This window comes from Hyla sarda, chromosome 9 (genome assembly GCF_029499605.1).
Source record: "Hyla sarda isolate aHylSar1 chromosome 9, aHylSar1.hap1, whole genome shotgun sequence".
Lineage (NCBI taxonomy): Eukaryota > Metazoa > Chordata > Amphibia > Anura > Hylidae > Hyla > Hyla sarda.
This window is the reverse complement of record NC_079197.1, coordinates 20,322,517-20,335,289: the sequence shown is the minus strand read 5'-3', so window position 1 is coordinate 20,335,289 and position 12,773 is coordinate 20,322,517. Positions and strand designations below refer to the sequence as shown.

At 45.3% G+C, this 12,773-nt stretch overlaps 1 protein-coding gene across 4 annotated transcripts in view; it reads right to left on the bottom strand.

Annotated features, from left to right (window-relative positions):
* Positions 1-11,986, bottom strand: part of NIBAN2 (niban apoptosis regulator 2) — an 81,180-nt gene extending 69,194 nt beyond the window's left edge. The window contains exons 1-2 of one of the 4 annotated variants that reach the window (XM_056540618.1): positions 11,968-11,986; positions 5,415-5,497 (exon numbers count right to left, since the gene is read on the bottom strand). In XM_056540618.1, coding sequence (XP_056396593.1) covers positions 5,415-5,469 — 55 coding nt within the window. In that variant the 5' untranslated portion in view covers positions 5,470-5,497; positions 11,968-11,986. Of the gene's footprint in view, positions 1-5,414; positions 5,679-8,032; positions 8,077-11,728; positions 11,748-11,967 lie in introns of those variants that run through there. The other 3 variants (XM_056540617.1, XM_056540616.1, XM_056540615.1) reach the window with 3 other exon arrangements.
* Between the last annotated feature and the right edge of the window lie 787 nt (positions 11,987-12,773).

Below are 12,773 nucleotides of genomic sequence, written 5' to 3'. Positions count from 1 at the left end.
ATTTATCTTACCTATACATTAAATAATATACATATAAACACAATTATATCAGGCGACCAAGGGGCAAGCCCTGCAGGAGAGCCCTGTGGAGATGGAGGAACTCTAGCTGAGGGGACTCAACACATTGGACAGGACCAGGTCCTGTACCGGGACACCACAATAAAATCTACTTCCCAGAACAGACTGGTGTCAACTAGATGTGATTTAGACTTACTCCTGGTTTTCACTCCAAATACTGATCATACAATGTGAAATACAATGTGTGAACCCAGGTTAGGGAGTTGAGCGGGGAAAAAAAGACTGCATGTCCGAATTTTCTATTTTGTTTCTCGGCTCAACTCCTTTAAAATGCTGCATCCCCGACGGACCCCATTGAAGTCAATGGGATCCGTCAGGACCCTGAGGTGTCAGTTGTGCTCAGAGCCATTCTGGGTCTGTTCGGCACAAAAAAAAATAAAAAATAAAAAGGACGGAGCACAAAGGCAGTATGAACTTAAAGGGGTACTCCAGTGAAAACCTTTTTTCTTTTAAATCAACTGGTGGCAGAAAGTTAAACATATTTGCAAATTACTTCTATTAAAAAATCTTAATCCTTCCAGTAGCTGCAGAATGCTACAGAGGAAATTCCTTTCTTTTTGGAACACTGATGACATCACGAGCACATTTGCTCTCTGCTGACATCTCTGTCCATTTTAGCAACCATGCATAGCAGATGTAAGCTAAGGGCAGCATGGTGGCTCAGTGGTTAGCACTGCTGCCTTGCAGTGCTGGGGACTTGGGTTCAAATCCCACTAAGGACAACAATAAATAAAGTGTTATTATAATAACATTAGCAGAGAGAACTGTGCTCGTGATGTCATCAGAGAGCATTCCAAAAAGAAAAGAATTTCCTCTGTAGTATTCAGCAGCTTACAAGTACAGGAAGGATTAAGATTTTTTAATAGAAGTAATTTACAAATATGTTTAACTTTCTGCCACCAGTTGATTTAAAAGAAAAAAGGTTTTCACCGGAGTACCCCTTTAAAGGGGTGCTCTGGTACTAAACAACTTATCCTCTATCCACAGGAAGTGTCTGAGTGCGGGGGATGTGGTGGCCGGGACCACCAGCAATCTCCTGCCAGAGGCCCCAGCTCTCCCTATGCACTGAGCAACCAACGCTCAGTGCACTGAACGGTGACGAAGCGGTGGTCAACACGCCCCCTCCATGCATCTCGATGTGAGAACCGGAGATACAGCGTTGCGCATTTCTGGCTCTCCCATAGAGATGCATGGAGGGGGCATGTCAGCCACTGCTTCGTGCATGGGGAGAGCCGGAGCGCCAGGCAGAAGATCGCAGGGGATTCCAGGGTCAGACACTTATCGCCTATCCTATAAATAGGGGGTACGTTTTTCAGTATCTGAGTACCCCTTTAACACTTGAGGAGGTCAACCTGTGCATCCATAGACTGGACAAGGATTATGGGTACAAACACTCCACATGGATACAGAGGCGTCTAGAGCAGTCTTTCCCAACCAGTGTGCCTCCAGCTGTTGCAAAACTACAACTCCCAGCATGCTGGGAATTGTAGTTTTGCAACAGCTGAAGGCACACTGGTTGGGAAAGACTGCTCTAGACACCTCTGTATCTGTGTGGCTGCCTATAGTACATTATTGGTTAACATTCTGCAGATCCAGTAATGAGGGAACATTCATGGCCCCATATTATATCATGTATACCACGACTCCAGATATAACCAAACTGGATATAGACGTCGGTCACATGTGCATAAAGTAAATAAGAATAAAACCGGATGATCTCACGGAAACCTGATGAAAGACAAGACTTGTTTGTAATAGAAGCAAAAAAAAACAACAACATATATTCTCTTTGATCAATCCTGGTGAGAATGATCTTCAATGAGCATTCCCAGAATCCACTGCTCACCATTAAAGTAAGCAGGAGCACATAAAAGATGGTTTTTGATCAGCCACGTGAATAGAGCAGAATTTTAAGTAAAGTCTAAATGCTCCTTACTAGAGATGAGCGAACTTACAGTAAATTCGATTCGTCACGAACTTCTCGGCTCGGCAGTTGATGACTTTTCCTGTGTAAATTAGTTCAGCCTTCAGGTGCTCCGGTGGGCTGGAAAAGGTGGGTACAGTCCTAGGAAAGAGTCTCCTAGGATTGTATCCACCTTTTCCAGCCCACCGGAGCACCTGAAAGCTGAACTAATTTATGCAGGATAAGTCATCAACTGCCGAGCCGAGAAGTTCGTGACGAATCGAGTTTACTGTAAGTTCGCTCATCTCTACTCCTTACCTACCGCACACAGAATCTTTATGTTGTCTCTTATACTGTTATGCTATTCTACTAAAAGCATCAGCGTGTAACACAGACTCCCATTGTGTTTATGGGCCAATGGGTAAAAATATATAACAAACAACAAAAAAAAAAGTCAATAGAAAAAACAGCACCAACAGGGCATGCTATGGTTCCAAAATTTGCTTTAAAATGTTAAGTCTTATCAGATCTCATATCAGCTATGTTCCCATGCTCCGACCCATTGCCCATGGCCCACTGCAGATCTTATGCCATAAACTTCTACCATCTTACCGGTAGTTCCTTATTGTGTTATCCATTTGGGTCATTGCACCCATGGTTAGGCTGGGATCTTCGCCAATAATACAGACAGGGAATTGCACCCATATTATGGTTGGTACTGAACAGCTTATCCCCTATCCTGATAAGTGTCTGCTTGCTGGGGGGGTCCAACACCCAAATAGGACCTTCCCATCCCACCGCAATCTCCTGACCAGCGCCCTGGCTCTCCCCATGCACGACGCTCGTGTATCTCCAACTCTCCCATAGACCTGCCTGAGGGGGCATGCCAACTACCACATCGTGCCGCTCCGTGCATGGAAGAGCCAAGGCACCAGCCAGGAGATTGTGGGCCGCTCTGCCAGTGGGTCGTTTCCTACCCCGTGGGCACTGGTGTCGCGGCGGTGGTGGTTGCCGCCCAGTGCTACGCCATTTTATGCTAGGGACGTTAGGGACCCACTCTAAACAGGTGGCCTTGACGTGGCGAGTGGGCTTGTACTTTTTGATCAAAAACGTATACTAACAACCTATTAGTTTTTGATATTATGCTAAGAAGCAATCAGATCATTATACAAGATTGTAGATGTGCACCATGTATGTTTTCTACCCGAATTCTCATAGTTCCTTATTGTGTTATCCATTTGGGTCATTGCACCCATGGTCAGGCTGGGATCTTCGCCAATAATACAGACAGGGAATTGCACCCATATTATGGTTGGTACTGAACAGCTTATCCACTATCCTGATAAGTGTCTGCTTGCGGGGGGTCCAACACCCAAATAGGACCTTCCCATCCCACCGCGATCTCCTGACCAGCGCCCTGGCTCTCCCCATGCACGACGCTCGTTTATCTCCAACTCTCCCATAGACCTGCCTGAGGGGGCATGCCAACTACCACATCGTGCAGCTCCGTGCATGGAAGAGCCAAGGCACCAGCCAGGAGATTGCTGGGGGGGGGGGGGGGGGGGGAGACACGACACTTATGGGAAGGGATAAGTTGTTCAGTACCAGAGTACCCATTTGAGGGCTTCCTTCTTGCATTGTTTTCATTATCTCATCAATACTAAATAAATAAAAAGACAATAGCACAGCATGCTACGCTGGTACGCCGACCACTATTGGAATCTATGGAGCCTGGCAGTTCCTTCTCGTATAAATTTACCTGAAAACAGAAAAATGAGCAGATATAGCAGAGGCGGGAAGGTACCTACGGTATAACTCCGCACTTTTCGCCTCCTCCTTTCCTGCACAGGGTAGATTACAGTCATCATGAAATATCGCCTGTAGGCGGATGACACACAACCGTCAAATACCCTTCACTTTTAATAGGTGGGAAATCGCGGCGGGCAATTACGCGACAATCTTCCCTCCCATCCCAAGATTGGTTTCAAAGTCTCCAAGAACGTTCTTGTTTCTCAGTTCCCAGGCCTTGTTCTCCAATGTCAAGCCTCATTACACCGCAAGCCAACCTAGCTATTATTCCTCTCCGTCATACGAAGCTCTTACTGTGTGGGGAAGTGTATGGCAACCGTACACGGAAACACGCAGCGACGTGACCTGCACTGACCTTCCTATAAGCCACACGGCTCCGACAGCATTTCTGCAAGCTATATAGAGGCCAAAGAATCTGTAAGGCATCTGAGGCCATGTTCACACGGCGTAATTTGTGCAGAATGTCCGCACGGAAAACAAATGCGATTTTGTATCTGACAGCGCCCATTTAAATTGTGATCAGCTAGTTATTGCCTATCCGCCTTTTAATATTGGGATAACCCCTTTTTACTCGAGTAATTCCTCTTGAATTCTCCGCTCCAAATTAATTCACATCTCCTCTGCCCATTGACTTGAATGTTTTTTCCGCTGTCCTGTTCACACTGCGGAAATTCTGCTAGCTGAATTCCGACGCTGAATTCCGTTCCGCTTGAAGAATGAGCATGTTCATTCTTCAAGCGGAATACGCTAGCAGAAATCAAAAATAGTCAATGGTAAAACAAAATTCCGCCCCCGACATCGTTTTCGCACGGAAATGGATGAAAAACCTTTCACTTCTTTCTGCCCAATTTCCGCGCACTATTCCGCTCGCAATTCCACGTAAATTCCGCGCAAATTGCATGCTAATTTCATGCGAAAATAAAATTATTTTTTCCACCCGTAAATTTTTCGGCATAAATTCCTCTTGATTTACTCCGTGTGAACGCACCCTTAGGCATCACTGTCATTTAGAACTTTTGACAGGTTGCCCAGATATGTCAAAAGTTGAGATGACACCGGGTCTCACTCCTGAGACCCGCTGCGATCCTGAGTTACTGGTCAGTCGGCCGTCAAATGCGACCTTTTTCCTCCTGCAATAAAAAGGGTCAGGTTTGAGTGACAGCTGGTGAATAAGGCGCACACAACTGTCCACTTCATTGGGCTGTAACTCCTGAAGGCAACGGGTCTCAGAACATCTCAATTTTCCACATATCTGAGCAACATATCATAAGTTGTTCTAAATGACAGTAATGCTTTCCTCGTGATTTAATGCATGTTTAATATAAATAAAGCAAAAAGTCATTTAAAAGCAAAAAAAAAAAAAAAAAGCCACTAAATCAAGGTGTTCTTCAATGGAAAAAGCTTCCTCATAGCTCTCTACAGACACCTGCTATTCATCACATTGAGCTGAAGAATCTACGAAGGCCGCCAGCACCCACTCATTCCCTCAAGGAAAGATGTTCTACAAGGCAGCGCCACTTCATATACGGAACCCACGCAAACAAGACAACGCGCCACAGTCTGGTAAGGCGCTCAACTCAATAAAAGACGTTCTACAAGAAAGCGTCTATAGAATGAGACTTACCTGATATGTACTGGCGTCTACTTTCGTCCAGGTGACTTGATATAACATCCCCCATGGCCTACTACCGGCGATCACAGCAGGTCCTGCCGAAAAAAGACAAGATGATGAGATTAAGAGGAGGTACCCGAGGCTGAGATCAGAGGGTGCGGAGAGGTGGGATTAGGAGGAGGATTGTGGTGAGAAGTGGGTGTGCATTGGAGAGTAGACCCAGTTGTCATGGCACTGAAGACAAAAAAGATGGCAAGCAAAGAGAATAGGAGATTTTCAGTGGAAATAAAGCAAAACAGGAGGACGGCGATGAAGCCGCGAGCTAGCATAGAAAACACGTTTGATGCCAGAGAGTTAAAATAGAAGAATCGCACATTAGGGTTGCTGAAAGGAGGATAGTCAATGTCTTCTGAAAGGGGTTATCCGGGTTTAGACGAACATAGCTGCTTTCTTCTAAAAAACAACGCCACTCTTGTCTTCAGTTTGTGTGTGGTATTGCAGCATTGGAGAGAAGTTGGAATACCAGGAAGAAACTGAGCGCAGATGTGGCGCTGTTTTATGGAAGAAAGCAGCTTGGCTTTTTAAAATCCTGTATAACCCCCTGCACCTACGAATCTTATACTGAGAGTTCTGGTTAAAGACCACAGATTGAGGGATTTCCTTTTTTTTTTTCTTGATATACGCATCTATATCCAGTCCATCAAAAACTACAACTCCAGCCGTAGGCCATATAGGCACTGTCATAGTGATCAGCCCTCAATACTTCTTCTACCTGCGATATCTCCTATATTTGTCTAGAAAGCAGAATGACACTATAGATCAGTGTTTTTCCCAACCAGGGCTGTCCAGGCATACTGGGAGTTGTAGTTTCGCAACAGCTGGAGGCACCCTGGTTGGGAAACACTGCTTTAGATATAGAGCAGACTGAGGCGAAGGCTGTCCAGGCATGCTGGGAGTGGTAGTTTTGCAACAGCTGCAGGCACCCTGGTTGGGAAACACTGCTTTGGATAGAGAGCAGACCGAGGCGAAGGCTGTCCAGGCATGCTGGGAGTTGTAGTTTTGCAACAGCTGCAGGCACCCTGGTTGGGAAACACTGCTTTAGATATAGAGCAGACTGAGGCGGAGGCTGTCCAGGCATGCTGGGAGCTGTAGTTTTGCAACAGCTGCAGGCACCCTGGTTGGGAAACACTGCTTTAGATATAGAGCAGACTGAGGCGGAGGCTGTCCAGGCATGCTGGGAGCTGTAGTTTTGCAACAGCTGCAGGCACCCTGGTTGTGAAACACTGCTTTAGATATAGAGCAGACCGAGGTGAAGGCTGTCCAGGCATGCTGGGAGTTGGAGTTTTGCAACAGCTGGAGGCACCCTGGTTGGGAAACACTGCTTTAGATATAGAGCAGACTGAGGCGGAGGCTGTCCAGGCATGCTGGGAGTTGTAGTTTTGCAACAGCTGGAGGCACCCTGGTTGGGAAACACTGCTTTAGATATAAAGAAGATCGAGGCGAAGGCTGTCCAGGCATGCTGGGAGTTGTAGTTTCACAACAGCTGGAGGCACCCTGGTTGGGAAACACTGCTTTAGATATAGAGCAGACCAAGGCGAAGGCTGTCCAGGCATGCTGGGAGTTGTAGTTTTGCAACAGCTGGAGGCACCCTGGTTGTGAAACACTGCTTTAGATATAGAGCAGACCGAGGCAAAGGCTGTCCAGGCATGCTGGGAGTTGTAGTTTTGCAACAGCTGGAGGCACCCTGGTTGTGAAACACTGCTTTAGATATAGAGCAGACCGAGGCGGTGGTTTATTGCAGATCTGGATTGAATCATCGCTTTTAGAGAGTTTGTTACATAAGCAATACACACGGTCAGTGGTATAAACAACAACAACAACAAAAAGTAAATGACCCCCCTCTCCGAGCAGCGTAGATCTATCATGCAGGTATAGTAAGATAGTGTGCCCGGTACCCTTCTTGCCCACCCTATGCGTGACATTTTCAGAGGAAGGCTGGCATGACCGCCCCACCATGCACAGGGTTAAAGCGAGCTAGCGAGGGGGGTTCGTACTTGTGAGTAAGAGAGTCAGGGGGGAGACGGGTCTGGCTCCTTCCCAGAGAGACAGGCTGAGAGCAGAATGTGTCTGACCTCCACACCCAGGCTGTCTCATTCATTGTCTGACTCTTTCCTGGTCTCGCACAGTCCATAGGGGACAGGCCCCAGAAGCCCATCTACATCAGTGGTCTCCAATAGGCGGACCTCCAGATGTTGGAAAACTACAACACCCAGCGTGCCCGGACAGCCAACGGCTGTCCGGGCACGCTGGGTGTTGTAGTTTTGCAACATCTGGAGGGCCGCTATTTGGAGACCACTCATCTATAGGGCTAAATCACAGACTTTGCAAACTCCTAAGCACATGTCCACAGCAGTAACTTTCTCAATGGCCCCTATATATTGTACGCTGCCCCCCCATCATCACACCCACTGGCTATAACACTCCGCCAGGGTCCCCTTTGTGACACCCACTGGCTATAACACTCCGCCAGGGTCCCCTTTGTGACACCCACTGTCTATTACCCTCCGCCAGGGTCCCCTTTGTATTTCCCCATCACTCTAAATCAGTCGATGGCAGAGCCCAGTACATACCTAGCAGCGGAGCCTGTCTCTCTGGCTGCCTCTCACAGTCTGACACACCCAGCAGTCTCTCTCCTCTCACCCTCAGCTGTCTCCTCCCTGCGCTGACACTCCCTCCACTCCTTCTCCCCTCCTTGTTCCTCACCGCAAACACTTCTGTATCTTTCTTATTTTTTTTTCTCCAGGTCCTTCAGGTCTGTCCCTAGGCGCTACACTTGTTTCTGCTGACAGGAAACATACGTTGTGTCTCTGACAGTCTGGGATATTTTGCAGCAGTTTACAGAGGGACATTATGGTCGTGTGTCTTTTAGGCTGCGTTCACACGGCCGTCTAGACCCGTCCCGTTCTTCTCCTGTCAAAAATAAAAAACGGACAATGACGGATGCAAACGGATGTTATCCGTTTGTATCCGTTATTGTTCAATTAATTAATTTTTTTTTTTGTTCTGAGCGTGCTCAGAAGTCAAAACGGATCAAAAAAAGGATTGAAAAAACGGATGCAAACGGATGACATTAAAGGGGTACTCCGGTGGAAAACTTTTTTTTTTTTTTTTAAATCAACTGGTACCAGAAAGTTCAACAGATTTGTAAATTACTTCTATTAAAAAATCTTAATCCTTACAGTACTTATTAGCTCTGATCAGATAAAAGCTGAGCTGTGATTGGTTTAGACCAGTGTTTTCCAACCTTTGTGCCTCCAGCTGTTGCAAAACTACAACTCCAAGCATGCCCGGACAGCCAACGCCTGTCCGGACATGCTAGAAATTGTAGTTTTGCAACAGCTGGAGGCACCCTGGTTGGGAAATACTGGTTTAAACTGTTTAAAGACTCTGGTGGAACCTTTTTTTTTTTTTCTTTTTTTTTTATCAACTGGTGCCAGAAAGTTAAACAGATTTGTAAATTACTTCTATTAAAAACTCTTAATCCTTACAGTACTTATTAGCTCTGATCAGATAAAAGCTGAGCTGTGATTGGTTTAGACCAGTGTTTTCCAACCTTTGTGCCTCCAGCTGTTGCAAAACTACAACTCCCAGCATGCCCGGACAGCCAACGGCTGTCCGGACATGCTAGAAATTGTAGTTTTGCAACAGCTGGAGGCACCCTGGTTGGGAAATACTGGTTTAAACTGTTTAAAGACTCTGGTGGAACCTTTTTTTTTTTCTTTTTTTTATCAACTGGTGCCAGAAAGTTAAACAGATTTGTAAATTACTTCTATTAAAAAATCTTAATCCTTACAGTACTTATTAGCTTCTGAATACTACAGAGGAAATTCTTTTCTTTTAGGAACACAGTGCTCTCTGCTGACATCACGAGCACCATGCTCTCTGCTGACATCTCTGTTCATTTAAGGAAATGTCCAGAGAAGCATATGTTTGCCATGGGGAATTTCTCCTACTCTGGACAGTTCTTAAAATGGACAGAGATGTCAGCAGAGAGCACTGTGGTCATGATGTCAGCAGAGAGCTCTTTGTTCCAAAAAAAGAAAATAATTTCCTCTATAGTATTCAGCAGCTAATAAGTACTGGAAGAATTAAGATTTTTTTAATAGAAGTTATTTACAAATCTGTTTAACTTTCTGGCACCAGTTGATTTAAAAAAGAAAAAATAAAGTTTTCCACCAGAGTTTTCCACCGTTTTTTTGAAAAAATACTGCATTTCGGTATTAAAAAAAAAATGGAAATGAGCGCAGACGGGTGCAAACGGATGTGAAAGGATTGTAAAAAAAAAATTTGGATTATTTTACAACCGTTTGTAATCCGTTTACAAGCAGCAACAACGGAACCTAAACTGGGGGAAAAAAACGGGGACAGACGGCCGTGGGAATGCACGTTTTGACGTCATTTATTCCTGCTTCGGTTTTGCTTTCGTGTGACCTATTTATCATACCATAACATTGGGGTTGACATATTTGGCGCACGTAATTGGGGGGGGGGGGATTCATCAAGCTGATTGGACATATTTTTTTGGTTGACTTTTGTCGTATTTGTGTTGCGCGGTGGCTTTTTTGCACTTTTTTTAGCGTGACAACCAAAAATAGATAAAAATAAAAAGTCTTCTATTCCGGTTGACTATTTAGTCAGGAAAGTGCAGTGGCAACAGATTTGCTATATGCGACTTTTCTAAAAGTCGCAAATTTTGTGCGCAAATGGCTTTCAAAATTCGTAAACCTAAGTAAGCCCGGACCACACTTAGAAAAAAGCTGTGACTGGAAGAGATGTAATTTGCGCCAAAGTCGTCAAAGGCCGTGCGCCCAAAATTATAACTTTGGCGGAAAGACCCAAAAACACAGCAAAAAGCCACAAACGACACAACAAAAATTGATAAATACCCCAAAATAAACCACTTCCTCATAAAATGTACGACTAGAAGACTCGAGATAAGGGGCCCCAGATAAAGCTATGTGAACCTGCTTTGAGGACTCTGTACACGATCCGTACAGTAACTGCAGTATTAGGTCATGTTCACACGGTCGAAAATGCCCGAATGTCCGCCCGGCAGCACTTGGAAATGCGCCGTCTCCATAGACGGCAATGCATTTCCCAGTGGAATCCTCAGAAACATTGATCAGGTTCAATGTTTCTGCGGACGCCAGAATCAGATGTTTTTCGCTGCGGAAATTCCGCCGTGTGCACAGTGCAGCAGTATCAGGTTCACATCCGTATTCCCGCGCATTGTGCACATTTTTCTATATATTCCTTTTTAAGTTATTTTTTTCTTACAATTTTTTTTTTTTGCTTATGTGCGACTTATTTATCAACTGGTTTCGGCCTGTTGATAAATTTCTTTCACGTAAGCAATTATAATTTTTTTATTTAATTTTTTTGCTTTGGTAGTGGCTTTTTCTGCTCCATGTATGAGCTGGAGTAAATTTAGTAGGTCTTTTCATGCGATTTTGCGACTCTCGCACTTGATAAATCTCTTACCACTGCAAGTTAAAAATCACTTTTTGCTTTGGTGAGCAAGTTTCTTTTTTTTTCATTTCTTTTTTTGCTTAGGGCAATGCACAAAAATGCGACTTTTTTGCGACAATTTTAAAGGGGTAGTCCAGTGCTGTTAATAAATTATCCCCTATCCAATACTGCGCTCTGCCATAGAGTTGTAATGAGGCGGTATGTAAGCCGCCACTTCGTGCGGTGGTCAACCCCCCCCCCCCCACACACACACTTCCCGCGGGCTGCCGTGGCCCCGTACAGGAGATCACGGAGGGCCCCAGCGGTCAGACCCCCCGCGATCTGAAACTTATCCCCTATGCTTAGGATAGGGGATACGTTTTTTCAGCACTGGATATCTCCTAAATGCTTTAATAAATGTCCCCCACAATATCTATAGTAAATACTAGGTCATTTTATGTGTATACTGTACATTTCCACTTTACTACGCCTCAGATATGAGCCACAAACTCGCCGCGCAGTTGTCTCCAACTTGTAGCTCCACAGCTGTTGCAAAACTACAACTCCCAGCATGCCCTGACAGCCTTCGGCTGTCAGGGCATGCTGGGAGTTGTAGTTTTGCAACAGCTGGAGGCTCCCTGGCTGGAACTCAGTAATGTGAGGAAAGGTGTGTCGTTTTCTAAGTCAACATGCGCCATCTAGTGGGCGCTGCCTGTAATAACAGCTGAGATGAACTACAAATCTCAGCATTCCTCGCTACCCCTGTTCTTCAGTGAAGATGACGCCATCTTGTTCACACATTGCTGTCGCATACTAACATCCTTCTATGTACGTCAGACAAGACAATGTGAGGAGATGCCACGAACAACAGGGAGTGACGCAGCAGGGAGACAAGTCGCAGGAATGTCAGGAATGAAGTCGGTTCTGGGGCTGTGACAGCTCCTTGTAAGAATGCTGGGCGACATTTATCCAGATAAGGCGCATAATGGGGCAGGAGATAAGTGAGACATGAAGGAGACAACAGAGACAATGACAGAGATAACCCTGATGTCTGCACCTAGAAAATGGATGACCTCCTGCAAAAAAAAATGGAGCTTGTTGCCCCTAGCAACCGGTCAAATCTCAGTTTGCTGTTGTGCTATGGGCAACATGGCTGCTCTTGTGTGGGCAGCTATGAACTGTCCCTGCCAGACAAGTTGCCTTCACTTGGTGACATGGCGTTGTTGCCTAGTTACCATCATTTTTAAAGGCAAAAAACGGTACATTTGTGGGGAGGTTTATCAAAACCTGTGTAGAGGAAGAGTGGTGCAGTTGCCCATAGCAACCAATCGCAGCGTTTCTTTCATTTTTCAGAGGTCTTTTTCAAAATGAAAGAAGCATTTGGTTGCTATGGGCATCTGGAAGCATCTGATTGGTTGCTATGGGCAACTGCACCACTCTTCCTCTACACAGGTTTTGATAAATCTCCCTACCCTTAGGGCCTGTTTACACTACAGGTTCCGAATATGTGCCATCCAAATTGAAGACAATGCAGTTCAGTTTACTCGGTAGTGTTTACTCCTAGAATTTCCGTGCGGAAGAATTCTGCCGGAAATTCAGACAAAACTTACTGCCCATTGATTTTAATGGGATTTCGCATTCCCATTCAGTGGAAATTCCGCTTTGCGTAAAAATATAAGACCGGTCTTATATTTTGCGTAATTCTGCGGCGGAATTCCACTAAAGTCAATGGGGCTTGGATTTTGGCAGAATTCTGTGTTCTGGGAAAAGCTTTGCTGAACGGAACTTGTGCGGAATTGTGGAAATTCTGCCGTGTGAACAGTGCAGCAGAATCCCACGAAAACAATCATCTCCGGGTGGAAT